We start from the raw sequence: 13286 nt of genomic DNA, 5'->3' as shown, positions 1-13286 counted from the left end.
ACTGCAGACTAACCAAATTGGTAGGTGTCCGAAACACCTGAACAGATCTAGTTTCGACCACAAATTCAATAAAGGTTCTGTTCTCTGTTCAACGGTTGAATAGTTCCATTCCAAAGAGATTCAAACAATGAAACCGTCCGTCACGGCATTGAACACAACGAAGTACTCGCGCCAGTCAGTCTGGTGACAACGTTGAATAAACTATGAAGGGAAAAATGTTACTAACTCCTGTATCTGCGACACTGAACAGCTGTTGCTTTATGCATACTTAGTTAACGACAGCCTGCAGGAAATGGAACAGAACTTTGACATGAGAAAGGTATATTTTACATAGTGTTTTTAACCTAAGACGAAGCAATTTCCATACATTAACTCGGTAGCTGCTCGGTTATTTGATTTTAATAAATTATGCTACATGGCATTTCCCATACATTTGTCATCCTCCAAAAATGACAACTTATTCAGAGTACCTACTTGCAACTAGATGTCTAACCATTATTGCGCATTGGGCGAGCCAATAATAAGTGATGACTAAATTAGGTATCAGCAACGGCTGTAAAACGCTTTTAGTGGCTATCAATACAATCATCTAACTTAACTCAAACAACCTTACTACACACAATTGCATACTGCAATGCAGTTATAATATGATATTATATATTTGCTGTATTGTGTTAAAATTTGATAAATGCTGACATTCTGGGACGAAAATATTTCTATTAGTTTCACTAGCCACGTAAGATTAAAAGGATCTCAATAAGGATGATCCATCAGCCAATCCAAAAAGGTCAACACTAACTAAAGTTCAAGTTCAATATGACCTTTATTAATACTTCGATAGAGGATAATGGCGAGGTAAACCTATAAGTAACTTTGTTTTATAAATAAACTTAACAAAATAGTCTACTGAAATACTCCAGAACATGATTCTATTGGGATCGTTTACGTGAAACATTTAATCTACTACAATTAATTTGCTATTTCAATTCACCAAAAACATGGCACTATTCATATAATAGCTGTTTCGTATGACAAGACCCTTTCAAATTCAGAACCTTGGATAGCTTGCTACGTAATGCTACCGCAGTATGACAGGAGCCTTGAAACGAAACCTCATCAACTTAAAACACTCCCTATTTATTTAACGAACGAACTAGTTTGTCATCGTACACGAACTTATGATACAAAGTCCCTTAGGACACGTTACGCTTTACTTATAAGAACAGCTTCGAATTTTCCGGACAAGTGGACATAAATAATTCTTTCAGCAAAATTAACTTCAAATGAAGTACGAAAAGGCGCGTACGCACGTACGAACACGAACATAGCGAACACAAACACCAGACCCGAACATTTGGTTCGTACGTATGGACGGCATATTCGAACACGAACGCAAACATAGTTCGAGTCGAGTTCGCGAACAACAGTCGTGAACTCTATCTTAGTAGCCATGACGGCGCCGTTGTAAGTAGTCGATTGTGAAGTAGCGGAGAATTTTTTGATGTTCGCAGTTTTGTTGCGTAACATTTATTAAAGCTCTTCGAACACCGTCCATACAGAACACACTACAAGGATCGCCGCGAACATGTTTGACGAACAGAGTGTTCGATGTTCGATAGTGGTACGCACGTGCGAACCAAGTTGTTGCATATCATGTAACGCAACAAATTTGTTCGTACGTGCGTACGCGGCTTAACGAAGTGTGCCGAATAACGCAGAAACAATAAGAGCGTTGTGTTTGTTTATAAAGGAACACAAACGCGATAAACAATGAATCATTGCCCACTGGGCTTTATTACCACACAATACAACTACACTGGAGCCCGAGTAAATAATGCGCAAAACTAGTGAAAACATGCGTAGCAGTCCATTTGTGTACATTGCCTGATTTTAAGGACAAAACAAGAAAATATTAGTTCATTCTTAGCCATAATCCCGTGGCTAATTAAATTACAGCGTGCGTAATTTGTCCGACAGATAATAAATATGTAGGAGGTCGTAATCGTATCTAACATCAGCGTTGTATCACCAAGTCTTTGTGAAAAATAAATGCCATACTTACATAGATTTATGGATCTTTGTTTTGATCACGTAAAATAAAACAATAATATTCTTAGATACAAGTTTTGCGTCATCAAATACGTCAATTTTATTATGATAGATTTTTTACATGATACTACCATTTAGTTTAATTTTTATTTTTACAATTATAAGGTCTATGTATGCATCCAGTTTTTGTAGCTTATATCAAACAGTTTTATTCGAGACCATTAAAACTACTTTAGTAATAGTTGCAATGGAAGACTCTTTTTAATGTTCTACATTATCATAATAGGTATATCGTTTGTCACTGTGATGAAATATAGCACATAGGTAGGCAAAACATTTATATTCGTTTTTTCCGGCCCGATAATGCCACTGAAACATTCATATAAGCTGCCATGACTTTGATTATTTATTTTAATTATTTACCTACCTTGTTAATTAGCCAAATGAGTTTTAAAGACAATAATACCTACCAGTACAAGAGGTATCACTGTATAATTTGTATACAAGAATATGTTGTCGTATGTTAATAACAAAACTAGAATGCACAACATTCCCTTACGTGCTTAGGTATGTGCAGAGCAAAATGGCATGGTATTAATTTTGGCGCCCTTTTAAAACAAGTGTTTATTACGTATCTCTAGGTCAAACAGTGATTCTTGATGTCGTTTGTGATACTGTGATCACCATCATAGGTGCAAGTGCAACTAACTATATCTACCACAAGTCTGTCTAATAGCTATAATGCAATGTGCAGTTCAGTGGTATGTGGTCGTGTTCGTTGCCCACCCGTGTCTAAGTAAAGATCGTTAGATCACAATAAAACGATATCGCGGGAAATTCCCAGCGATTAATATTTGCGTCGTATCTTTATTTTCACATAATAGCTGCTCATGCAAGGACGCATAATCCATTAAACATTCTAAAGGACGTACGTGTCCAGCAATCAGAATTAAAGAAAAAACTACACTTAACACCAAAAGGGGCTATTTCAATGTTTGTTATTGAGGGCAATTACCTCCTGAAAACAAGTTTTTGTTGAAGGCCTAATGAAACATTAAAAGTACACTGACATTTCTGTTGAAACTACCCAACTCAGTTGGTTCAAATAAAACCCTATAACATTCCACTATGAATACGAAGCTTAACAAATTCCAAAAACTTAATCGTAATTAGAAAACTCATTGTGAAAACGAATCCATCAAGAACTTACATTAGTATTTCATTTATGGAGAAAATTTCCACGAGAGAACTTTGAAGGAGAAATATAAATAACAGAAAACTTTTATAAAATATGATAAACCTAACTAACATTTAACACATAATTATGTATTACAGCTCAAGTGAGACTATTATTTAAACTAATGTGACATTCAACTGCATTCATTTAGCTTTTTTCGCCCTAACTCATATAGATTGTCCCATAAGAAAGAAGTCTTGAAACTCGGTCAAGAATGTTCTAAGAACGAGTCAACAAAACAAATCTAAAATAACTTAAAACCAATAATAGGGGAGTCATTGACCGAATCACCTAAACATCTCTTTATAGTGTCGCTGTTATCTAGAATCAACATATTATTCGATAAGTTTCGCTAACAATAATTAAAGTGGAACATAACAAAGTGATATGTTTTGTTTGTATTGCATCGATGTTGCGCTGCTTGTCACGTATTATTTTATAGATTCATATTAATATTATTTTACATGTTAGATCAAAATTTAAATTGGATGAAATCACCGTATAGCCGAATGTTACGAATGCTAGATTCTGGTTATTTAATGGACAATAGTGGACAAAACCAGATATTTCTGCGATAACGTTACATGCAGGGTTATCTGGCAGAAGGTTCAGCTAAATGTGAATATTCAATTAAAACGTTATAGGTACTTCTGCGATAAACATAATGAATACATTATTTTCCAGCTACTAGCAAAACTTGCCAGACATAAATCATGGGATGAAGACTGTTATAAATTGTTTATATTTTCATTGTGTCGTGAACAAGTAAATTAAATTACAAAGCGCATGACCACTATGCGCCATTATCCAGAGACAGCTCGTACGCAGGGTTAATAACCTTCAAACTAATTGTAAACATCTCATAAGAAGCCTGTATTGCTTGCTATTGTAAAGGAGGCTGCAATTAAAGAATAAATTAGTTTGTGAGTTCTAAGAAAATCGTCGGTACTCAAAGAGATTGTCAGTCCAGGACCAATGAAGATAAACGACGATTAGTGTCAGGGTGATGCAACAGTCACCACTGCAAATATCTTGTTCCCTCAGTTCCATCTCACTCAATGCCAAACACAATATTAAACGTTTTATCTGGTTCTGAGCATACTCGTGTAGAGGGAATGCTGTCGCTTATGGGTACCTCGGTCTCTGCCGCTCGACATGGCAATTTGATTGTGCGACTCGAGTGAGAGGTACTGTTGCACTCAGTTGAGCCTTGGGCTGCATTTTGTTGACTTTAGTTCGCTCTCAAAGGACATGTTAAATCGTGGAGCCGTAGCAGTTACAGTTATAAAATACGAGCTTTACTTTTTAATGAATACCAAAATATTATGCATAGCTATTGAATGTTATCGTTTATCATATCTTCCAAATCAGTTTTCACTATCAGTTCCGCTGATTACGATATGTTTTCGAAACATCGTGAAATAATGGTAACTTGCGCAAAACAAAACCGATTCAATATAAATCAATTGCTTATTTAGGTATTGTCTACGATTGCACGTAGTGAGCATTATAGAGATTTCTTAATTTTCAGACCCTGGTGATAAGCCATCAGTAAATATCACTAGCTAATTTTAATTCTTCGAATTAAACCAAGCTTCGATTATGATTCAATGAACGATAAATTGATTGTCCCCAGTAAATGAATCATCATAATCATTTGAACCGGCCTTAAAGAGGAAACTGTCCCAGGAATGCAGCTGATTTGGCATCGGGCCACGAGTGTGGGACCGCGGGAAATATCATTCTGCTTGCACATTGTCTTTCAATAAGGCCTGGGCGGATATGATTAGTTGTTTACTTGTCAACTGTACAGTATAAACACATTGCACTCGAAATCGTATGATATATGTCCACGTGACAGAATTTTTACTAGTCTACTAACTCAATGTTACAACTTCTTCAATGATCCAAAGATTAAATTGGAAGAGAACCATTGACTTCAATTAACAAACTTCTGTGCATTTAACCCGTGCAAAAAAATACAGTGCTGGCCCAAATACGTTTCAAATGACCCCCTAACTATTCGAACTCAGACAATTCCAACAAATCAACCACTTTAACTCCACTTGACAAAGAATAGTTAAAATCTGCTATAAACCAGATATGCGACTGAGATAAGGCAGAAAGCACCAGGTTGACCTCTGATCAATCGTCAGTCGTCCGTAACTTTACAATAAATATGGAACATGGACCTTTGACAACCTCTATTTCTACGAGAGAAAGTTCCATCATGCGATAACATGATGATACAATTAACGAATACTGGATAACAGTTGTATCATGCGGTATTACGTCATCTTATCAAGACCCAATATTGACCATAGTTAGCTGAACAAAATGATAAATTAATGTTCAGTGTTACTGAGAATTTAAGATATTATTTTCCGGCAATCTGAGATAAGATGAGCTCGTGCTTCCCACGCATAACATAACAACTTCAATTACGTATAATTGATACTTTATTGAACATTATTCACAGAACTACTTTTCCTAAGGGCTCTCATCAAACTGCTACGATATAACTTCGTGATCCGCAATCTGCCTAATAACTAACAAACTACTTATTAAGTTCCAACTAAAGTAAGGTCAATCGTTGGCCTGATAGCTTCCTAGAGATAATAGACCATAATCACCATGCCAAGCACGAAGAACCGTGATCACAGAACTGCCCCGCCTGAATTAAACACTCCGTACACGTGTCGTTTACAACTCGACACCTAAAGCTTGGGTTTATTAGGAAAGCGGTACCGTCACATAGCGGCCGTAATACAGCGGTGAATGACGTCGCGAGAACGTTGTCTATGTAAACAAAATGGGGCGGTTTCCTAGAGAGCGGTAACTGACGCCGTAACTTCAAAAAGCGGTGCCGCTATTTGCATGACGGCCGTCTTGACGGTGTCAGATAGTTTGGTGAACGTTTTATTGAAAGCGGTGAAGCTTTTTTAATACGTATTTGTGTTTTTTTTTTCGGAACAATGTCAAAAATGAGTTCCAAATCTTGGAGCAGCGAGGACGACGCAATTTTAATAGATTTCGTTCGTAACTACGAAGCAATATATAATATAAAAAATAAAGATTATAGAAAAAGTCAACTAAAACAGAATTGGTGTCGTGATATTTGAGAAAAATTAAATAAAACAGGTTAGTAAGTATAATACAACTAACAAAAAGTTTATGACGGTGTATTAAAACGGCCGTGGAACTTTCCACATGTCATTACCGTAAAGACGACCGTCTATTTGCTTCCGTAATATTACGGCCGCTATATGACGGCACCGCTTTCCTAGGAAACCAAAGCTTAAGTATGTCTATTTTGACATTGCCATTTTCGAGACTGAGTAACAATGGTGCACAAAAGTAAACAAAGGCTATTTGCGTTCTAAATACGGAAGTGTAGGACTAATCATATCAGACATAAATACATGGGAAGTCATACGAGTGCAGGTATACCCGCTCTGTGGCGTTTCAGAGCCTGACGACACTCGTGACGTAAGCAGCCGTAATGAATGAAATCCATTGACAGATCGGGGGCTTGTTTATAACTTGTTTATTGTCTCAAATGATAAGTGATGAAATAAATTTAACTATTGAGTAACGGTTCAAAGTTCTAACACATCAAAATAGAAAATATAGACGTAAACGAGCGACAAAAATAGACATTCAAAACAACCATCTATTTATCAGTAGGTGAATCATTAATCCGGTATTTTTATTCAAGTCTATGTAAATAATAAAACTGTGAAGTACTGGGACTATTTTTTATGGAACAGGAAAGAAGTATTTAAAGAATTTCTTCATATCAAAAGTTCAAGAGTATTTTTTTATATAATTTGCACCAATGCCAACATTACATAAAAGATAAGCTTATGAGCTGGAAAAATCCAGAGAAAAAATGATTCATGGAAGGTATTGCAACTGACAAAGAGAACCTAACTAAAAACAAATAGAGATTATCTCAGCATTTATTTATTATTTAGTTTAATGTCTCCTTGGCAAGGGAACAAACACTTTTTTTTAACTGAATAAATTAAAACTCAAAATTTCCGTCTGTCTGTTGCCAATGCATATTATAATGAAACCTCAACCCTGACGGTTGAGTGAGTAATTTTAGATCCACCATTTATTTTCGGGAGATCAAGTGTTATGAATATTTTAGCATATTTTTAACTTAAAGTTTTTAAAGATTCGTTGATTGTGCTACCTGTCATGTATGTCTGGCACTGACGTGTTGCAAACAAAAATCACAATAATTGTCCAGAATTTCAAAAGGTGCAAGTAGCAGTGTAATGTGACTCCATTCTTTTTAATCTTATTGCCCTTCAATGTTGTTTATTAATGGAAATTATTAATGGATTTTGTAAATGAATATAAGATTTACAACTCTTTATTCTCATTGGCATTGTAAAAAAAATATGAATAAACACAATTTTCCTTAAAAATAAATTACAATGCATTTCAGATATGGAAAACAAAATCGTACAATACGGTACATCAATGAATTCTTTAAATACCCATTGGAAATGTTCATTGCAGCATTTATTTGGCATGAAAAGCACTACAGGGAATACTTATGATATTTTGAGTAATTTTGCTCACTTGGAAAGTTTTCATGCAGTTCACACAGGTATTAACCCGTAATCTGTAGCCTAACGAAGCATACCTTATAATACTCTGCAGATAAGATACTTCCAAGCTATTTAAAGCATTATCATTTGCCAAATTAAAATAACTTTTATAGCTTTAAACATAAAGCATATTTTACAGGTTATCATAACTTTGTGTCAAGTAAAACATCTGTGACCATAATGTTACACAGTTTACACCACGTTTGTGCAAATAAGTGTAATAACTTATTAAATTACTACTATTTGGTAGGAATTTAAAGGAATCATCATGATCAGTATATTTACTGTAGGCATTTCTACTAATTATTCTGTTAACCTTGTATATTTAATTATCTATTGTTTGCAGTCAAGCTAACTGTACCCATACAATAAAAATTACTCATCTCCAAGTAAAAACCAGTTATAACAAGATATAGTTAATGGAAAATCTTGTACTGTTGTTGCTATTCTATCTTGATAAGCCAAATGTACTACTATCATCATTGTTTTCACAAGTTTGACAGGCATAATAAAAGTATACCCACATGTTGGCAATTGTTTGTTTCGCTAAAAAAAGCTGATTAAGGTTCTGATTAAAATCAGCTGTTTTATGTTAAGAAGTCTACTTCTATGAAAATAGAGTGTATTTAAAAAATACCCATCTTCGTGAAAATCATTCATCATTATAGATTTTTGCTGATGCAATGTTGTTATTTATCATCGTCAGCCTTTTTATTGTCTCACTGCTAGGCACAGGCCTCTTCTCACACAGAAAAGGATTGAACGTTAACCATCACGTTTTGATAGTAGCTCAATGCAGGTTGGTGATTTTGGACTTCATAGTTCAAGTTTCCTCAAGATGATTTGCTTCGCCTTCAATCAGCCATTGGTATAAAAGATGTACTTAATGAAAGAAAGTGCCTACAAAGTTAGAAAAGCTACATTGCTACATGCCTGACCTGGAATCGAACCCACACTCATACAGAGGTTGGTTTTTTACCCACTAGGCCATCACTATTGATGTTAGTGATGCAATATATCAATCACAGAGATTTGACTCATACAAATCTGAAGTCATAAGTATCTGCATTATCTCTATGATTTATGAAATAATTCCAAGATAGATTATATATTTCATACTCCATCATTGCAATCTGTGCCCATCAATTTAAAGTCTTGGGTAAAACTGACGTTCATGAGTCCTGACAATTCTATAATAATAAACATGCAGTTGATAAACTTGACAACAAGTGAGTGCCATTACTCAAATACTTTAAATTACCTACCTATGTGATGTCACCTTACAAGTAAGTCCAGTAGATTTATACTGTACAACCAGTGAAAATAAGCCAAAGCAGAATCATTTTGGTACTTAGGTAAGCAGCGTCTCTAAGTATTGATTTTTTTTAACAGTAAAAATACCATAGCATTAAATGCAAAAACAGCTATTACTATTATTACACAGATTAACTTGACAAAATAGTATGAAAAATGCAAATACATACCTTCGAAGCACGACTTGAAGGAAACTCAACGGTACATAGGCAGACTTCACCAATTTTGGCAGCGGTAACACACTCACTGACTAACATAAATTAAGACTTCTGCATGTAAAATTACAATGTAACCTATTGGGGAACAGATCAGCGTTTTGTTCCAGTGTTAAAGTATCATTCGAATATGAAAATAAGATGACTAAAGCATGCCAGGAGACTAAAATCATTAATTGATCGACGAAGTAATACTATTAAAAATTAAATTTTAATCTAATTGCACGAAATATGGCAGATTCCAGAAAAAAGACTGCTGTCAACTGTCAATCAAATATCAATTGCCATAATTATCACAGATTATTAATAAAATAAGTCTACCAACTTAACCGCTTAAATTTTTAAGAGAATGTTGTGTACAAATAGTCGAATAGGTGCATACAAAAGTGCCTAAACTTAGAGGGATAGTGTTACATCCGATCATTCGAACGATTTTTAATAAATATTGTCTCACTAGACTTGATTGAATTTTTGATTAATGAAGCAATCATGATGATCCATTGATCTTTTCAAATAAGTTTCATAAAAAAAGACAATTTGTAATAAAACAAGGCTCACAGCCTAGCTGTTGTCTGAACTAGAGTGTCAATCAAAATGCTACAAAGTTAAATAATTGAAAATACAAAAAGCGTTTAGAGCACTATGCAAACGTAAAAATTATTCCTGTCAAATTTTAAAATTAGAACTTTTTTTTAAAGCAATGTCAGTGGTAAAAAGATATTTTCAAATATAATATCACTTATATTATATGACTAGTTTTTCAAGAATAATTTATTTCAAGAAATGCCCACAGAACCTCCTTGCACATGCAGTAATCCATCTGATTGCCAAGTAAATATCTTTTACATATAGTAGGCATAGGTACTTCGATTCGTAGCTTTGCGTAGTTGTTCCCACGAACTAGTAAAAAGTAGTAGTTCCAAAAGCATAATGACTGAAAGATAAATTCTTCTGTAAGTACTAGAATTGTTGCCGTTAGTTCCATTATATCCATTAGCCTCTTAAATAAGCTGTGTTGTTTCTTCTTATAAACCAGCCACCATGCATCGTAGTCACCTTAGTAGAGATATTTTGAATTATGTTTTTTTTAAACGACTAATGATGTTAGGAATATATTCATGGAAGTCATAGAATCGTCAAGTTTTCATTATAACTGGGAAAACTATCATGATTTTTATTAAGGCTGTTTGGGAGAAAAAATTAACGGCAAATAAATAAATCCGAATACCGAATACTAATTTGTCTGTAAGAATCTGCTCTAAGCGTGATAAAATTGCGTTTTTACTTTTTAGTTGAATTTTAGTCATAGGTGATGCAACATACACAAAAATTAAAATAAAATTATAAATAAAAAGCTGGCAACACTTATCACGTCTTTTGTGCAAGGATAGTGCATGTTACGATTTTGGGGGCTATAAAATTCAATTGGAATTAAGATTCTATTTAGAATTAACCCAAAAGTGTAATTAATTTATAACAGTAGTACTAATTATAACATGCTTATGGATTTAACTGATGAACTGGAACAAAGTGACAGCGGAATGGAATCTTTGACTGCGAGCAAAGATGATACTCCAGAGCGTAGACCCGATGAATTTTTCATAACCCCCTCTGTATGTATGGACTACTGATAGTGGAATTTAGGACAAACGTGACCTGTTAATGATAACAAATCTATTTGCAGTTAGGATCGTCGCCCAGCGCGGGGACTCCTACTAGTGGGCCACCTACTGGAGGACCTTTAGGAGGACCTCTAGGGGGACCCATTGGAGGAAATACTGGGGGCTCTACTGGAGGCTCTCCTGGAGGTCATACCGGAGGATACACTGGAGGACAAGCCGGTGGACACACTGGAGGACAAGCCGGTGGACACACTGGAGGGCATACCGGAGGACATACCGGAGGAACTACTGGAGGTCACACCGGAGGATCTACCGTAGGCACTATTGGAGGACCTACCGGCGGCAGTTTTGGAGGACCTACCGGAGGTCCTTTGGCTGGGCCATTGAAGGAATATGATGATGTGAGTTGTGTTTTACCATGTTCATTAAATTCATATCAATATAATATTTGTGAGTTGATAAGTGTGAAAAATATATAATATGTCTTTTAGGAACCTGACGAAACCTTATCAGAGAGGTTATGGGGCTTGACTGAGATGTTCCCGGAATGTGTTCGAAGCTGCACTTACACATTTACTACAAACACACTGTAAGTTACATCAACATTCCTTGTTAGGTAGTCTCTTTGATATGCAGTTACAGCGAAATATCAAGATATACTCAAAAAACCCTACTTGGTAGTAAAACAAAAAGTGGTTTGATTATGAATTAAGTGGGAAACAAGTTTGTTTGTACTGATGGTTGTTCGTAACTACTAACAACTGTTTTCTTTGTATCAGTTGTAGCCAAGTAATTAAAACAAGTAGACCGTGGCTTACTCGTGTGTGGATAATTATGTTTAAGTTGTTTTTGTTACAGGTCTGGAGTTAAAACTCTATATGGACTATCTCGCTCAGTGATGTGGGTGATTGCTAGTTCATCAGTTATTCTGTTTGCTCCAGTTATATTTGAAGTTGAGAGAGCTCAAATGGCTGAATTGGAAAAGTCACAACAGAAACAGGTAAATATATGGCCCGATGCTGCTTACATATACAAGGTGTTGATTTGCATTTGTGCCATACTTCAGGAGGAGGACATAAAATACGTAAATAATCGATTGGGATTACAGAAGACGGGAAATAGCTAATATGCACTGCTTTTTTTGTCATTGTTATGTCGTAGTATTTCAGAAGTAACCCAATTTTATGAATGAAATTTATGAATAATCGTTGCGTATGCTTTGTGTTTGCGTTTGTGTGAGGGCGCAGCACGGTTTTAAGGCCAGTAACACACGCGCCAAGTTTAAATATGGCTAGATGACATTGACGGAATTCCGAAAAAAAAACTAAAAAATAAAAATTACGTACCGATTTTTTTGTTGATTTGGGTCGAGAATCATTAGCATAATTACGTCCTTGACTATGGCACGGATGCAAATCAACAGCTTGTATTACAATGATAGTTGTAAATACATAAACATATATCTTAATGACTTTTTTGTGATTCCAGGTCCTGTTAGGCACTAACACAGCCCTGTCAGGTCCAATGCCGAACATGCCGCCCATGCCGCGATAAACTAGTTATTCAACCTGAACAGCACATTCATTGTAACCTGTTTGACATCTTCATTGTAATAATATATAAAGGAAATATTCAAATATCACCCTGAATGCTTTAATGTTAGTGTATTAGTTAAAAGAAATAGGTACCTTTTTGAAACATTATTTGACCTATTTTGTTTTGGGTATCACTGAAGTCTTATGTACAGTAGTACTTACATTTATATACCCAATTGCATTTACTCATAATCATAATGAATGTTAACAAAATAATCAAATTACTGTTTATATTGAACTGTATATTACAGATAAGTTGCATTTTCTCATACTGTCTATTATGTTTTTCTGTTCCTAAAGGTTGCAGGTATGTTAGGCACTGGGTCTAATTTTGTAATTATTCATTGATTAGTGAGATAGTCATTTTATTTGTGAAAAACATTTTATAGGTGATGCTTTGTTATTAGAATAAATGTACTGTTGAAAATGCATTTTTTAATCATCTGTATATTTATCATAGAACAAAATGTGGCAAAAAGTAATACAGTGTATAATAATTGAGCCAAATGATTTTATTATTTTAAATAAAACGTAAGTATTCGTTCCATTTTGGAATTCGTATTGCTGCTTACTATTTGCATTATAAAAAAAAAAGCAGGAAAGCATCCGAATTGATAATCACCGATATA

The 13286-nt window shown here is 34.9% G+C and overlaps 2 protein-coding genes across 2 annotated transcripts in view; one reads left to right on the top strand and one right to left on the bottom strand.

Annotated features, from left to right (window-relative positions):
• Window positions 1–9702, bottom strand: part of LOC124637845 (inositol hexakisphosphate kinase 2) — a 39468-nt gene extending 29766 nt beyond the window's left edge. Inside the window, exon 1 of the mRNA XM_047174547.1 lies at window positions 9396–9702. Within this exon, the coding sequence (XP_047030503.1) occupies window positions 9396–9482 (87 nt within the window). The 5' untranslated portion in view covers window positions 9483–9702. The remainder of the gene's footprint in view (window positions 1–9395) is intronic.
• A 1093-nt stretch (window positions 9703–10795) lies between these two features.
• Window positions 10796–13084, top strand: LOC124637698 (circumsporozoite protein-like). The gene is made up of 5 exons (XM_047174317.1): window positions 10796–11053; window positions 11125–11463; window positions 11554–11651; window positions 11921–12062; window positions 12551–13084. Exons 1-5 carry the CDS (start codon window positions 10937–10939, stop codon window positions 12614–12616), a joined length of 762 nt encoding a protein of 253 aa, XP_047030273.1. The 5' UTR covers window positions 10796–10936; the 3' UTR covers window positions 12617–13084.
• The last annotated feature ends 202 nt before the right edge of the window (window positions 13085–13286 follow it).

The sequence above is a fragment of the Helicoverpa zea genome, chromosome 16 (assembly GCF_022581195.2).
Source record: "Helicoverpa zea isolate HzStark_Cry1AcR chromosome 16, ilHelZeax1.1, whole genome shotgun sequence".
NCBI lineage: Eukaryota > Metazoa > Arthropoda > Insecta > Lepidoptera > Noctuidae > Helicoverpa > Helicoverpa zea.
This window is presented reverse-complemented; position numbering and strand designations above follow the sequence as displayed.